Source organism: Ranitomeya variabilis, chromosome 8 (genome assembly GCF_051348905.1).
Source record: "Ranitomeya variabilis isolate aRanVar5 chromosome 8, aRanVar5.hap1, whole genome shotgun sequence".
NCBI lineage: Eukaryota > Metazoa > Chordata > Amphibia > Anura > Dendrobatidae > Ranitomeya > Ranitomeya variabilis.
In genome coordinates, this window is record NC_135239.1 from 214,228,494 (window position 1) to 214,245,154 (window position 16,661).

A 16,661-nucleotide genomic window follows, 5' to 3' on the forward strand; every position below is an offset into this window, starting at 1 on the left:
TAACCGGTCAAACCTTTTAAGAAACTCTGGAAAACACCTGAGAGATACAGAGAGTAGCCAGATATCGAATGATGTTTGCCACAAAAATGTGCCTTGTGGATTATCATTGGTTAAAATTAAACTGCAAAATCCTGCACAGTAAACAAACACAATGAGCGTCCTGAGACCCCGTACATTAATTATGGATGTGTGGAGCTGAGGTTTGGGCTTCTGTGGCTTCAGCTTCTGGGAGAACCGAGGAGTTATAAAATGAAGGACGCCGTTAGCAATTCCTATCAGCAATATTATATCTGAGCCGATATGTTCACCCACTGGGTTCATAGATACCATCAAATTTTCTTAATATTTCTGTGTTGTCATCAAAGATAATAAAATATTTTGTAAGAATCACAGTGGAGAGATGAAGAACCAAACATCGATCACCAGCGTTCATCTGCTGAGTCTGTCCGATAATCAGAGCACCATCCATGTCCTCTTCACCGTCTTTCTCCTCATCTACCTGATGACCGTCTTCACCAATGTTCTCATCATCCTCCTAGTAGCTACTTGCCCTCATCTTCACACACCCATGTATTTCTTTCTTGGAAACTTGGCTTTCTTGGACATGTCCTACTCATCAGTGACTGCTCCGAGGATGCTCTTTGGCCTCACCACCCGACATTGGTCCATCTCCCTCCCAGACTGTATAGCACAAGTGTTCTTTGTCATCTATTTCGGGTGCTCTGAGGCTTTCTTGTTGTCCTCCATGTCTTACGACCGTTATGTAGCCATCTGTCATCCCCTCCATTACTCCCAGGTCATGTCCTGGAGTAAGTGCACTCAGATAGTATCTTTGAGTTGGTCATCTAGTTTCCTTGCCCCGATGCTCTATACTTTATGTTTAATAAGGTTGACGTTCTGTGGTCCCAACTTCATCCAGAATTTCATTTGTGATCTGCCCAATTTGCTCCAGATCTCTTGTACTGATATTTCCATCAATGTCCTAGTCCTAATAGTTGTAGGCTGTTTTCTTAGCGTCATCGCTTTTGGTACCACATTTTATTCCTATGTTAGAATATTTAGGACAGTGATTATGATTCGCACCAGTGAAGGAAAACGTAAAGCTTTCTCCACCTGTACGTCTCATCTGACTGTGGTTTTTATTTTTTATGCATCAGTAACTTTCATCTACTTTGTCCCTAACACGAGTAATCTTCTTACATTGAACCGAGTGGTCACTGTGATATATACACTAATCACCCCCTTAGTGAACCCCCTAATCTACGGCCTACGGAGCAGAGACCTGAAGGCGGCGCTGCGGAGAGCTGTACATGTGCACTGATGCCAGGTCGCTGCACGAGGCGATGCAGATGTTTCCTGCTGAAGATTTATCATAGACACACTGTATAGTCAAGAAAAGTCTGTAAATATATTTCAAAACTAAGTCCTTGGGAAACAAAATGGAGGGTTTTGGGAGTATATGAGTGTAACGTGATGGGATCCAAGGGCCGGGTACTTACCTATAGCACCCCGGCACGTTACATGAAAGTGGGGGTCCTGGCTGGGTGTGTGGACTTGTGCTGTGAGGACCCTACGCCCGTGCAGGCCGCATGTTACCGATGTTGCTGGTTTGCCAGGACCACGTACTGGACAGTTCAATGAGGGAAACCACCACAAAAAAAATAAACTTCTTTTTACTGGAGGATAGTTGGCATTTATCTTCACAGGCGCTACTTTATCAAAAAGTGACATCATCACACACATCTCCTGTTCTGGAAACATTCTACCTTCCCTGGTAACACTACTCTACCAGCACACAATCTTGGGGGCTTCCGTTTTCCTTTGTGAGGGCCGCACGGGTCAAGGTGTAACATTCCGGCTCTTCACAGTAACTGTCAGTTCCTAGCTGACCAACGAGGACCCTCATGGGGCCCGCACCAGGTCTTCACTTCCAGGGCCAGCCAGCAGGCCCCACATGTTGTCCCGAATGATGCTGGCTATCCACTGTGCCTTAGTGGCAGGGGACACTCGTCCAGGGCTGGAAACCACTTCCAGGGTTGGAGGGGAACCCACTGATGTATGGGCTCATAAGGCCTCCAGGTACTTGACCAATCCATGGACCATGAACCAGTCTGCCGTCAGCAGTTCAGCTTCTTGCTTATGCCCAGCCTCCGCCTCCTCCATCAGGCAACCTAGCCTCTCCTCTACCTCCACCATCGCCATCAGTTGGCGCAACTGTCCACATCTGATCCTCTCCTCAACTGGCTCACTCTGTGCCAGACCTCCCTTGATCAACAATAACTCCCACTCCTCCATCATACCTCACTGCTTCTTCCCTGACTCACAACCAACAAACAGCCCCATCTCTTCCGCCACTTGAGATCCATCACGGCTCCACCTTTTGCTCATTGGAGTTTTCTCTGGCTCACCATCCCATTTCTCTAACTCCTCTGCTCGTTCTCGTGAGTCATAGCTTTCTAAGTGGGCCTTTTCCTTCCACTTTGTTCTTCTACAATGGCCACTCCTCACTATAGGCCGCCCATTCCAGTTCCAATTCTTCCTCTGATAGGTGTAACCTCTAAAGGGTTGGGCACCACTTTGTGTCCCTTTGCTCTTCCTTTGCCCACGATGGGCCAAACCTTCTTGTTTTCCTGTGCCACTAACCCCTTTTACAGAGTCCGTGTTTAGCGCCATCTTAGACCGAGTAACGATCGCTATCCTCCACACAACTAGAATCTTCCCCACATTTCTCTGCTCTTCCAGCTGCAAAGCTCAATTATAAGGTGGCGCGGTGCCGAATACTCATCTATAGCACCTGGCATGTTACATGAGCGTAAGGGTCCTGGCTGAGCATGTGGACTTGTGCTGTGAGGGCGCTACGCCCATGCAGGCTGCATGTTACCGATGTTGGTGTGTCATGATCGGCTTAGTTTGTGGGACTAGGTAGTTCAGAGGTTAATCTGGACAGCCTCACTCTGGGATTCTTGGAGGCTTCTTATAGCCTTATTGTGGGCTCATTCCTTGTGGCTTATACTCTGACCCTTGGCCGAGTGTGTGACCCTGTTGTGCCTGTGCCTGTGCTTTGTGCCTGTGCTACTTTATGGTTATCTGGTTCTGATCTGGTTCTGTCCCCGTTAAGAGTTCTGCCTTTCCCTCCTGTACTGCGCTGCTATCTCCGTGTATGACTCCTTGCCCACATTCTGACTATTCTCTGATCGCCCCTCCTGTACCGCGCTGCCCTCTCCGTGTATGACCCCCATTTGTATGACCTGAGTTCCCCTTTCCTCTACTCCATGGTCCCTGTAGCATCCTACCCTCATCTCCAGCAGCAGGACCCTAAGCCACGCCCCCTGTGGTCACATGCTTGCAGGTCCTTCTGTTTTCTATCCTTAGTATCTCCTCTCACCACGCTGCTCAGGTCCCGTCTGCCTGAGCTTTCCCCGCAGCATCTGACCCCGGGCTCTCCCGCAGTGTGGGTGAGTCACCCTCCTCAGCCGTGGCAGCTCGCCGGTGCTGACAGGATCCTGATAAACATGCAGGCGATGGCTGGGGAGGGCGCAGGAAAGTTTGTGCTTGGGGTTCATCCTGGAGTTTTGGAGTTTGTCGGTTTTGCTCCGAGTTAAAAGGTCTCAATTTAGAATTTGTGTAACAGTCACAATGCTCAAACTACAGAACATTTACATAACTAAGTGAACCCCCTCATTTCATAGTTAATTCTGACCCCTTTACATAAAGACTCACCCCAGAACTGACTATAAAGAAGCTTTATGCAGGAGCTCCACCTAATTGTAGTCCAATTTCCAGCACAATCTGGGATTCAGTGACAACCATTATGGCAGAAACAGCCGCTCCCACGGGAGTTGTCACTTAACTTACTAGACTTAAGATGTGACGACCTCAGCGATTATGGCTGGAAGACTTTAGGTAGATGGTGGCATCAATATGGAGGCAGGGAGGTGCGACAGATTGAACTTTTCTTACAGCTTGTAAATTACAGGTTGACATGATGTGATCTCATACAATATATATACAGGGTTTTGCAAAAGTTTTAGGCAAAACCCTCAGCACTCAGCAGCCTCATAGAGAAACAATGGATCGCAGGTCGCTCATGTGCACTGCTGATCAGTGGGGTCCGAGTGGTCAGATCCCCACTGATCAATAAGATAAGTGCATAAGTGATGTGACAGTCACTTCTCACGGTCAAGCCGTGAGTAAAGTTAATAAAGGAGTCCGAGGTCAATAGCCAGGAGGGTACATCATAAACAGAGGGAAGAGACAGAGTCGTAGTCAGGTAACGGTCCGAGGTCAAAATACCAGGAGGATAGAGGATCAGAGCAAAGGGGTTAAATAGATGGATGGTCAGAACGAGGTCCAAGGTCAGGCAGCGAAACATCAACAAGAAAAATACAAGGCACAGAGTAACAAACCACACTTAGCTGAAGCTATGACTGACAGCCTTCTGGGAATGCCAGCTCAGTTAAATAGCTGCGCAATCAAGGTAATCGGGAGCCCTTGACTAAAGCTCAGCACCTACCAGTCTTAGATTGGACATCCGAGCTGTCAACAAAAACACAGACAACTCAGCACACCCTGGCACCAGACTGAAGAAATGAGCTGTCAATCACTGCACGAAGAGCTCAGCATGCCCTTGCACCAGACTGGACAACTAAGCTGTCAATCACTGCACAGAGAGCTCAACACACCCCTGCACCAGACTGAACAACTGAGCTGTCAATCACTGAACAGAGAGCTGAGTATGCCCCTGCACCAGACTGCACAACTAAGCTGTCAATCACTGCACAAAGAACTCAGCACACTCCTGCAACAGACTGGACAACTATGCTGTCAATTACTGCACAGACAGCTCAGCATGCCCCTGCACCAGACTGGACAATTAAGCTGTCAATCACTGCACAGACAGCTCAGCACACCCCTGCACCAGACTGGACAACTGAGCTGTCAATCACTGCACATAGAGCTCAGCATGCCCCTGCACCAGACTTGACAACTAAGCTGTCAATCACTGCACAGAGAACTCAGCACGCCCCTACTCCAGACTGGACAACTAAGTTGTCAATCACTGCACAAAGAGCTCAGCACACCCCTGCATCAGACTTAATAGCTGAGCTGTCAATCACTGCACAGACAGCTCAGCACACCTCTACACCAGACTGGGCAACTGAGCTGTCTATTACCTCAGAGAGAGCTCAGCACACCCCTGCATCAGACTTAACAACTGAGCTATCAATCATTGAACAGAGAGCTCAGCACTCCCCTGCACTAGACTGAACAACTGATCTGTCAATCACTGCACAGATCTCGGCACGCTCCTGCACCAGACTGAACAACTAAGCTGTTAATCACCGCACAGAGCTCAGCACACCCCTGCACCAGACTGAACAACTGATCTGTCATTCGCTGCACTGTTGTGAATTTGCTTTTTGCTCCCTCTAGTGGTTACTAGTTTTTTGACTCTGGTTTTTCTGTCTTTCCTTTTATCCACACCTGGGTCGTTAGTTAGGGGTGTTGCTATATAAGCTCCCTGGACCTTCAGTTCAATGCCTGGCAACGTAGTTATCAGAGCTAGTCTGCTGTGCTCTTGTCTACTGATCCTGGTTCCAGTTATATCAGCTAAGTCTGCCTTTTGCTTTTTGCTATTTGTTTTGGTTTTGTATTTTTGTCCAGCTTGTTCCAAATCTATATCCTGACCTTTGCTGGAAGCTCTAGGGGGGCTGGTGTTCTCCCCCCGGACCGTTAGACGGTTCGGGGGTTCTTGAATTTCCAGTGTGGATTTTGATAGGGTTTTTGTTGACCATATAAGTTACCTTTCTTTATTCTGCTATCAGTAAGCGGGCCTCTCTGTGCTAAACCTGGTTCATTTCTGTGTTTGTCATTTCCTCTTACCTCACCGTCATTATTTGTGGGGGGCTTCTATCCAGCTTTGGGGTCCCCTTCTCTGGAGGCAAGAAAGGTCTTTGTTTTCCTCTACTAGGGGTAGCTAGATTCTCCGGCTGGCGCGTGTCATCTAGAATCAACGTAGGAATGATCCCCGGCTACTTCTAGTGTTGGCGTTAGGAGTAGATATATGGTCAACCCAGTTACCACTGCCCTATGAGCTGGATTTTTGTATTCTGCAGACTTCCACGTTCCTCTGAGACCCTCGCCATTGGGGTCATAACAGTTTGCCAGGCCAGTATTAAATGTTTAATGCATTGCAGAAGTGGGATTATAAGAAAGAAGATTCTGAGTTTTTTTTCTCTCCTTCCCCTTTACCTCAGAGTGGCTATGCTTGCTGCAGACATGAATGTCCAGACCTTGATTACAAGTGTGGACCAGCTGGCTACTCGTGTGCAGGGCATACAAGATTATGTTATCAGAAATCCTAGGTCAGAACCTAAAATACCGATTCCTGAACTGTTTTCCGGAGACAGGTTTAAGTTTAGGAATTTCGTGAATAATTGTAAATTGTTTTTGTCCCTGAGACCCTGTTCATCAGGAGATTCTGCTCAGCAAGTAAAAATAGTTATTTCGTTCTTACGGGGCGACCCTCAGGATTGGGCTTTTTCGCTGGCGCCAGGAGATCCGGCATTGGCTGATCTTGATGCGTTTTTTCTGGCGCTCGGTTTACTTTATGAGGAACCCAATCTTGAGATTCAGGCAGAAAAGGCCTTGCTGGCTATGTCTCAGGGGCAGGACGAGGCTGAAGTGTATTGCCAAAAATTTCGGAAATGGTCCGTGCTGACACATTGGAACGAGTGTGCACTGGCCGCTAATTTTAGAAATGGCCTTTCTGAAGCCATTAAGAATGTTATGGTGGGTTTTCCCATTCCCACAGGTCTGAATGATACTATGGCACTGGCTATTCAAATTGACCGGCGGTTGCGGGAGCGCAAAACCGCAAATTCCCTCATGGTGTTGTCTGAACAGACACCTAATTCGGTGCAATGTGATAGAAAAACCGCAAATTCCCTCATGGTGTTGTCTGAACAGACACCTGATTTAATGCAATGTGATAGAATCCTGACTAGAAATGAGCGGAAAATTCATAGACGCCGGAATGGCTTGTGCTACTACTGTGGTGATTCTACACATGTTATCTCAGCATGCTCTAAACGTATAGCTAAGGTTGTTAGTCCTGTCACCGTTGGTAATTTGCAACCTAAATTTATTCTGTCTGTAACTTTGATTTGCTCACTGTCATCTTATCCTGTCATGGCGTTTGTAGATTCAGGTGCTGCCCTGAGTCTCATGGATCTCTCATTTGCTAAGCGCTGTGGATTTACTCTTGAACCATTAGAAAATCCTATTCCTCTTAGGGGTATTGATGCTACACCATTGGCAGCAAATAAACCGCAGTATTGGACACAGGTTACCATGTGCATGACTCCTGAACACCGCGAGGTGATACGTTTCCTGGTTTTACATAAAATGCATGATTTGGTTGTTTTAGGGCTGCCATGGTTACAGACCCATAATCCAGTCCTGGACTGGAAGGCTATGTCAGTCTCAAGTTGGGGCTGTCGTGGTATTCATGAGGATTCCCTGCCTGTGTCTATTGCTTCTTCTACGCCTTCGGAAGTTCCGGAGTATTTGTCTGATTATCAGGATGTCTTCAGTGAGTCTGAGTCCAGTGCACTGCCTCCTCATAGGGACTGTGACTGTGCTATAGATTTGATCCCAGGCAGTAAATTTCCTAAGGGAAGACTGTTTAATCTGTCGGTACCTGAACATACCGCTATGCGTTCATATATCAAGGAGTCTCTGGAAAAAGGACATATTCGTCCGTCTTCTTCCCCTCTTGGTGCGGGATTCTTTTTTGTGGCAAAAAAGGACGGATCTTTGAGACCTTGTATTGATTATCGGCTTTTAAATAAGATCACTGTCAAATTTCAGTATCCTTTACCGCTGTTGTCTGACTTGTTTGCCCGGATTAAGGGTGCCAAGTGGTTCACCAAGATAGACCTTCGTGGTGCGTACAACCTTGTGCGCATTAAGCAAGGTGATGAATGGAAAACCGCATTCAATACGCCCGAAGGTCATTTTGAGTACTTGGTGATGCCTTTTGGGCTCTCCAATGCGCCTTCAGTTTTTCAGTCCTTTATGCATGACATTTTCCGGAAGTATCCGGATAAATTTTTGATTGTTTATCTGGATGATATTTTGGTTTTTTCTGATAATTGGGATTCGCATGTGGAGCAGGTCAGGTTGGTCTTTAAAATTTTGCGTGAAAATTCTTTGTTTGTCAAGGGCTCAAAGTGTCTCTTTGGTGTACAGAAGGTTCCCTTTTTGGGGTTCATTTTTTCCCCTTCTGCTGTGGAGATGGACCCAGTCAAGGTCCGAGCTATTCTTGATTGGACTCAGCCCTCGTCAGTTAAGAGTCTTCAGAAGTTCTTGGGCTTCGCTAACTTCTACCGTCGTTTTATCGCTAATTTTTCTAGCATTGTGAAACCTTTGACGGATATGACCAAGAAGGGCTCCGATGTAGCTAACTGGGCTCCTGCTGCCGTGGAGGCTTTCCAGGAGTTGAAACGCCGGTTTACTTCGGCGCCTGTTTTGTGCCAGCCTGACGTCTCACTTCCCTTTCAGGTTGAGGTGGATGCTTCGGAGATTGGGGCAGGGGCCGTTTTGTCGCAGAGAGGCCCTGGTTGCTCTGTTATGAAACCTTGTGCCTTTTTCTCTAGGAAGTTTTCGCCTGCCGAGCGAAATTATGATGTGGGCAATCGGGAGTTGTTGGCCATGAAATGGGCATTTGAGGAGTGGCGTCATTGGCTCGAGGGTGCTAAGCATCGTGTGGTGGTCTTGACTGATCACAAAAATCTGATGTATCTCGAGTCTGCTAAACGCCTTAATCCGAGACAGGCCCGCTGGTCATTGTTTTTCTCCCGCTTTGATTTTGTTGTCTCGTATTTACCAGGTTCAAAGAATGTGAAGGCCGATGCTCTTTCTAGGAGCTTTGTGCCTGATGCTCCTGGAGTCGCTGATCCTGTTGGTATTCTTAAAGATGGAGTTATCTTGTCAGCTATTTCTCCGGATCTGCGACGTGTGTTGCAGAGATTTCAGGCTGATAGGCCTGAGTCTTGTCCACCTGACAGACTGTTTGTTCCGGATAAGTGGACCAGCAGAGTCATTTCCGAGGTTCATTCCTCGGTGTTGGCAGGTCACCCGGGAATTTTTGGCACCAGAGATCTGGTGGCCAGGTCCTTTTGGTGGCCTTCCTTGTCAAGAGATGTGCGGTCATTTGTGCAGTCCTGTGGGACTTGTGCTCGAGCTAAGCCTTGCTGTTCTCGTGCCAGCGGTTTGCTCTTGCCCTTGCCTGTCCCGAAGAGACCTTGGACACATATCTCCATGGATTTCATTTCTGATCTTCCGCTATCTCAGGGCATGTCCGTTATCTGGGTGATATGTGATCGCTTCTCCAAGATGGTCCATTTGGTTCCTTTGCCTAAGCTGCCTTCCTCTTCCGATCTGGTTCCTGTGTTTTTCCAGAACGTGGTTCGTTTGCACGGCATCCCTGAGAATATTGTGTCAGACAGAGGATCCCAGTTCGTTTCCAGGTTCTGGCGATCCTTTTGTAGTAGGATGGGCATTGATTTGTCGTTTTCGTCTGCTTTCCATCCTCAGACTAATGGACAGACAGAGCGAACCAATCAGACTTTGGAGGCTTATTTGAGGTGTTTTGTCTCTGCTGATCAGGACGATTGGGTGACATTCTTGCCGTTGGCTGAGTTTGCCCTTAATAATCGGGCTAGTTCCGCCACCTTGGTTTCGCCTTTTTTCTGCAACTCTGGTTTCCATCCTCGCTTTTCTTCGGGTCATGTGGAGCCTTCTGACTGTCCTGGGGTGGATTCTGTGGTGGATAGGTTGCAGCAGATCTGGAATCATGTGGTGGACAACTTGAAGTTGTCACAGGAGAAGGCTCAGCGCTTTGCCAACCGCCGCCGCGGTGTGGGTCCCCGACTACGCGTTGGGGATTTGGTGTGGCTTTCTTCCCGCTTTGTTCCTATGAAGGTCTCCTCTCCCAAATTTAAACCTCGTTTTATTGGGCCTTACAAGATATTGGAAATCCTTAATCCTGTATCTTTTCGTCTGGATCTTCCTGTGTCGTTTGCTATTCACAATGTATTTCATAGGTCCTTGTTGCGGCGGTACATTGTGCCTGTAGTTCCTTCTGCTGAGCCTCCTGCTCCGGTGTTGGTTGAGGGCGAGTTGGAGTACGTGGTGGAGAAGATCTTGGATTCTCGCCTCTCCAGGCGGAGGCTTCAGTACCTGGTCAAGTGGAAGGGCTATGGTCAGGAGGATAATTCCTGGGTGGTCGCCTCTGATGTTCATGCGGCCGATTTAGTTCGTGCCTTTCATGCCGCTCATCCTGATCGCCCTGGTGGTCGTGGTGAGGGTTCGGTGACCCCTCACTTAGGGGGGGGTACTGTTGTGAATTTGCTTTTTGCTCCCTCTAGTGGTTACTAGTTTTTTGACTCTGGTTTTTCTGTCTTTCCTTTTATCCGCACCTGGGTCGTTAGTTAGAGGTGTTGCTATATAAGCTCCCTGGACCTTCAGTTCAATGCCTGGCAACGTAGTTATCAGAGCTAGTCTGCTGTGCTCTTGTCTACTGATCCTGGTTCCAGTTATATCAGCTAAGTCTGCCTTTTGCTTTTTGCTATTTGTTTTGGTTTTGTATTTTTGTCCAGCTTGTTCCTAATCTATATCCTGACCTTTGCTGGAAGCTCTAGGGGGCTGGTGTTCTCCCCCCGGACCGTTAGACGGTTCGGGGGTTCTTGAATTTCCAGTGTGGATTTTGATAGGGTTTTTGTTGACCATATAAGTTACCTTTCTTTATTCTGCTATCAGTAAGCGGGCCTCTCTGTGCTAAACCTGGTTCATTTCTGTGTTTGTCATTTCCTCTTACCTCACCGTCATTATTTGTGGGGGGCTTCTATCCAGCTTTGGGGTCCCCTTCTCTGGAGGCAAGAAAGGTCTTTGTTTTCCTCTACTAGGGGTAGCTAGATTCTCCGGCTGGCGCGTGTCATCTAGAATCAACGTAGGAATGATCCCCGGCTACTTCTAGTGTTGGCGTTAGGAGTAGATATATGGTCAACCCAGTTACCACTGCCCTATGAGCTGGATTTTTGTATTCTGCAGACTTCCACGTTCCTCTGAGACCCTCGACATTGGGGTCATAACACTGCACAGAGAGCTCAGCACACCCCTGCACCAGACTGAACAACTGATCTGTCAATCACTGCACAGAGAGCTCAGCACGCTCCTGCACCAGACTGAACAAATGAGCTTTCAATCACTGTACAGAGAGCTCAGCACGCTCCTGCACCAGACTGAACAACTGAGATGTTAATCACCGCAAAGAGAGCTCAGCGCACTCCTGCACCAGACAGAACAGATGAGCTGTCAATCACTGCACTGAGAGCTCAGCACGCCCCTGCACCAGACTGGACAACTGAGCTGTCAATCTCTGCACAGAGAGCTCAGCACGCCCCTGCATCAGACTGAAGAACTGAGCTGTCAATCACCGCACAGAGAGCTCAGCACACCCATGCACCAGACTGGACAACTGAGCTGACAATCATCGCACAGAGAGCTCAGCACTCCCATGCACCAGACTGGACAACTGAGCTGTCAATCACTGCACAGAGAGCTGAGCACTGAGAGGTGAAATCGTTACAGAGATACAGAGAGTAGCCAGATATCGAATGATATTTGCCACAAAAATGTGCCTTGTGGATCTTCATTGGTTAAAATTAAACTGCAAAATCCTGCACAGTAAACAAACACAATGAGCGTCCTGAGACCCCGTACATTAATTATGGATGTGTGGAGCTGAGGTTTGGGCTTCTGTGGCTTCAGCTTCTGGGAGAACCGAGGAGTTATAAAATGAAGGACGCCGTTAGCAATTCCTATCAGCAATATTATATCTGAGCCGATATGTTCACCCACTGGGTTCGTAGATACCGTCAAATTCTCTTAATATTTCTTTGTTGTCATCAAAGATAATAAAATATTTTGTAAGAGTCACAGTGGAGAGATGAAGAACCAAACATTGATCACCAGCGTTCTGCTCCTGAGTCTGTCCGATAATCAGAGCACCATCCATGTCCTCTTCACCATCTTTCTCCTCATCTACCTGATGACCGTCTTCACCAATGTTCTCATCATCCTCCTAGTAGCTACTTGCCCTCATCTTCACACACCCATGTATTTCTTTCTTGGAAACTTGGCATTCTTGGACATGTCCTACTCATCGGTGACTGCTCCGAGGATGCTCTTTGGCCTCACCACCCAACATTGGTCCATCTCCCTCCCAGACTGTATAGCACAAGTGTTCTTTGTCATCTATTTCGGGTGCTCTGAGGCTTTCTTGTTGTCCTCCATGTCTTACGACCGTTATGTAGCCATCTGTCATCCCCTCCATTACTCCCAGGTCATGTCCTGGAGTAAGTGCACTCAGATAGTATCTTTGAGTTGGTCGTCTGGTTTTCTTCCTCCGATGCTCTATACTTTATGTTTAATAAGGTTGACGTTCTGTGGTCCCAACTTCATCCAGAATTTCATTTGTGATCTGCCCAATTTGTTCCAGATCTCTTGTACTGATATTTCCATCAATGTCCTAGTCCTAATAGTTGTAGGCTGTTTTCTTGGCGTCATAGCTTTTGGTGCCACATTTTACTCCTATGTTAGAATATTTAGAACAGTGATTATGATTCGCACCAGTGACGGAAAACGTAAAGCTTTCTCCACCTGTACGTCTCATCTGACTGTGGTTTTTATTTTTTATGCATCAGTAACTTTCATCTACTTTGTCCCTAACACGAGTAATCTTCTTACATTGAACCGAGTGGTCACTGTGATATATACACTAATCACCCCCTTACTGAACCCCCTAATCTACGGCCTACGGAGCAGAGACCTGAAGGCGGCGCTGCAGAGAGCTGTACATGTGCACTGATGCCAGGCAGCCACATGAGGATATGCAGATGTTTCCTGCTGAAGATTTATCATAGACACACTGTATAGTCAAGAAAAGTCTGTGAATACATTTCAAAACTAAGTCCTTGGGATACAAAATAGAGGGTTTTGAGAGTATATGAGTGTAATGTGGTGGGGTCTGTCATGAACCGAGGGTGTTTGGTTGCCCCAGTTCCTTTCTTTAGGGGATTTATTTATATCCCACTTCCCAGTTCTGGTTTGGAACTTGCAGCTCTCTGGCGCCCCCCTTAACCTCAGGTCAGACAGAGAACTGCACCTAGGATAATTAGTTGCCAGAAAGGCTGCCTTGCCATGTACTGCCTATTGGGCACACTGCAGCGAGGGCGATGTAACTACTCCCACTCAGGCGGGAACAATAATTATCAACGCCGTCCTTCGCTGCCAGTTTTTCCAAAGGCTCAGGACACTTCCACCGCCATCAGCTCCTATTTCTTAACTAATAACGGGACAGGAGCCAACCCAATTAGTAGCATAATTTACTTCAGAAGACGTGAAAGTACGTTATAGAGCAAGGAGAAACAAAGCTAGTAATTTTATATATTTTACTCCAAAAGGTGGGCAGTGTTTACAAAAGTATAAAAAGATATCATAAAAGGAGACAAGTATTGTATGTACAGACAATTACAAAATAAAAGGGATTAAAAGAAGACAATAAAGTTATAGTTCTCTCATGTCATGGCTGACCATGCGGCTGGGGGGAGGAGTGACATCAAAATGCATCACAGAGCATCTCTTAGCTAGCTTCCTGGACAAAGACTAGTGCCAAATAACCTCCCACTATCTTATACCTGTGCCCAAAACCAAGGCACTCCCCTGTGCTGACCTCACTGAGAGGGCTGAATACTCCCCTTTCTGAAAGATATGAAATCCTGCTATTACCATTTCTCTTAGGGAGAACCTAGAAGAAAGACAAAATTATCATTATGCTAAGCATGACATGGGGGTTCATTTAAGTCCATACACGGCTTGGCTATGAGCCTCAGTTAAGCAATAATGCATTTCTCAATTTCTGCTAAGCGCTGTGCTCCCAAAACCCGCCAGTTGGGAGTCCTGTCAATGCGGTTTCCAGAAATATGAACTGCCTATTTCTGTGAATATCCTGTGTGGATGTATTTGGTCTTAAAGGACCGCTACAAGAGAGATAGATTGCCATGTGTTGCTACTCTGTGCTTTCGGTTTCACAGCTGCATGCAGGGGGGAGGGGGGAATGGTTTATAATTACACAGGGCTGGCAGGCAGAGAAGTGTATTCATCCACAGGCAGCTGGCGGGAAGAGAGGGGGGGTCAGAAAGCCCACAGCGTGTATCTGTACACAGACCTAATGGATGTAGCAGAGCTCAGTGTGCGTGATAATATAGAATCATATACATAATATTCCTGACGGGATCCGTGGGCCGGGTACTCATCTATAGCACCCCGGCACATTACATGAAAGTGGGGGTCCTGGCTGGGTGTGTGGACTTGTGCTGTGAGGGCGCTACGCCCGTGCAGGCCGCATGTTACCATTGTTGCTGGTTTGCCAGGACCAGGTACTGGACAGTTCAATGATTGAGACCACCACAAAAAAATAAATGTCTTTTTACTGGAGAATAACTTTGTATGAACTAAATACAGCAGGTAGTTGGCATTTATCTTCACAGGCGCTTCTTTATAAAGAAGTGACATTGTCACACACATCTCCTTCTGTTCTAGAAACACTCTACCTTCCCTGGTAACACTACTCTACCAGTACACAATCTTGGGAGCTTCCGTTTTCCTCTATGTGGGCAACACGGGTGAAGGTGTAACATTCCGACTCCTCACAGTAACTGTCAGTTCTCAGCTGACTAATGAGGACCCCCATGGGGCCCGCACCAGATCTTCACTTCCAGGGCCAGCCAGCAGGCCCCACATGTGCTCCTGCCTCCTATAGTCCTGAACGATGCTGGCTATCCACTGCGCCTTAGTGGCAGGGGGCATTCTTACAGGGCTGGGAACCACTTCCAGGGTTGGAGGGGAACCCACTGACGTCTGGGCTCATAAGGTCTCCAGGTACTTAATCAATCCATAGACCATGAACCAGTCTGCCGTCAGCAGCTCAGCTTCTTGCTTATGCCCAGCCTCCGCCTCCTCCATCAGGCAACCTAGCCTCTCCTCTACCTCCACCATCGCCATCAGTTGGCGCAACCGTCCACATCCGATCCTCTTCTCGACCGGCTCACTCTGTGCCAGACCTCCCTTGATCAACAATAACTCCCACTCCTCCATCATACCTCACTGCTTCTTCCCTGACTCACAACCAACAAACAGCCCCATCTCTTCCGCCACTTGAGATCCATCATGGCTCCACCTTTTGCTCATTGGAGTTTTCTCTGGCTCACCATCCCATTTCTCTAACTCCTCTGCTCGTTCTCGTGAGTCATAGCTTTCTAAGTGGGCCTTTTCCTTCCACTTTGTTCTTCTACAATAGCCACTCCTCACTATAGGCCGGCCATTTCAGTTCCAATTCTTCCTCTGATAGGTGTAACCTCTAAAGGGTTGGGCACCACTTTGTGTCCCTTTGCTCTTTCTTTGCCCACGATGGACCGAACTTTCTTGTTGTCCTGTGCCACTAACCCCTATTACAGAGTCCATGTTTAGCGCCATCTTAGACCGAGAAACAATTGCTTCACACAACTAGAATCTTCCCCACATTTCTCTGCTCTTCCAGCTACAAAGCTCAATCCTGACGACTAAGCCAATTATAACGTGGCGGGGAGCCGTAACCGTATGCCGAATACTCATCTTTAGCACCCCGTCACGTTACCTGAATGTGGAGGTCATGGCTGGGTGTGTGGACTTGTGTTGTGAGGGTGCTACACTGTTGTGATTCGGTTCGTGGGCTCCCCCGGTGGTCACTTGTGGTACTGGTGTCCTGCAAGCTTTGCCTTCAGTTCACCTGTTCCTATCAGGATGTGGGAGTATCCTATTTAACCTTGCTCCTCAGTCATTCTAATGCTGGCCATCAATGTATCCAGAGTGATTCTGTTGCATGTTCCTGCTCCCAGTTTTCTGCTCAGCTAAGTTGGACACTTTAGTCCTTAAGTCTATTTTTGTATGTTTTGTCCAGTTTGCACTTATGTGAATCTCTGCAGCTGGAAGCTCTTGTTGGGCTGAAATTACCACTCCAGTGGCATGAGTTGTCACATGAGTTAAGGTAATTTCAGGATGGTGTTTTGAAGGGTTTTGCAGCTGACCGCGAAGTCCTCTGTTGTATCTTTCTGCTATTTAGTTAGCGGGCCTCTCTGTGCTAAATCTGCTTTCATACTACGTGTGTCTTTTCATCTGCTCTCACCGCTATTATATGTGGGGGGCTGCTATCTCCTGTGGGGACATTCTCTGGAGGCAAGCCAGGACTGTGTTTTCTTCTACCAGGGGTAGTTAGTTCTCCGGCTGGCGCGCGGCATCTAGAGACAACGCAGGAATGCCCCCTGGCTACTTCTAGTGTGGTGTGTAGGTTTAGCATCGCGGTCAGCTCTAGTTTCCATCACCCGAGAGCTTGTCCGTTTAGTCTATGCTTCTGATGTTTCCTTGCCATTGGAAACCATAACAGTATGGCCAGCCCAAATGTTTAATCTATAGGCTGAAGCAGGAGAGAAAAGGAACTGTGTGAAACCTTTTTTTTTTTTTTCCTTCCTCTGAAGTTGCACTCCAGCTCTAATTGCAGT

The 16,661-nt window shown here is 47.4% G+C and overlaps 2 protein-coding genes across 2 annotated transcripts; both read left to right on the forward strand.

Annotated features, from left to right (window-relative positions):
- Positions 1-400: 400 nt before the first annotated feature.
- LOC143788857 (olfactory receptor 5V1-like) lies at positions 401-1,321 on the forward strand. Its single transcript, XM_077278769.1, has one exon. It carries the CDS (start codon positions 401-403, stop codon positions 1,319-1,321), a length of 921 nt encoding a protein of 306 aa, XP_077134884.1.
- Positions 1,322-12,013: 10,692 nt separating this feature from the next.
- Positions 12,014-12,934, forward strand: LOC143788858 (olfactory receptor 5V1-like). Its single transcript, XM_077278770.1, has one exon. It carries the CDS (start codon positions 12,014-12,016, stop codon positions 12,932-12,934), a length of 921 nt encoding a protein of 306 aa, XP_077134885.1.
- The last annotated feature ends 3,727 nt before the right edge of the window (positions 12,935-16,661 follow it).

Excerpts from the sequence above, each read along its gene's own strand:
- LOC143788857 (XM_077278769.1), top strand. The coding sequence starts at position 401 with ATGAAGAACCAAACATCGATCACCAGCGTTCATCTGCTGAGTCTGTCC.
- LOC143788858 (XM_077278770.1), top strand. The coding sequence starts at position 12,014 with ATGAAGAACCAAACATTGATCACCAGCGTTCTGCTCCTGAGTCTGTCC.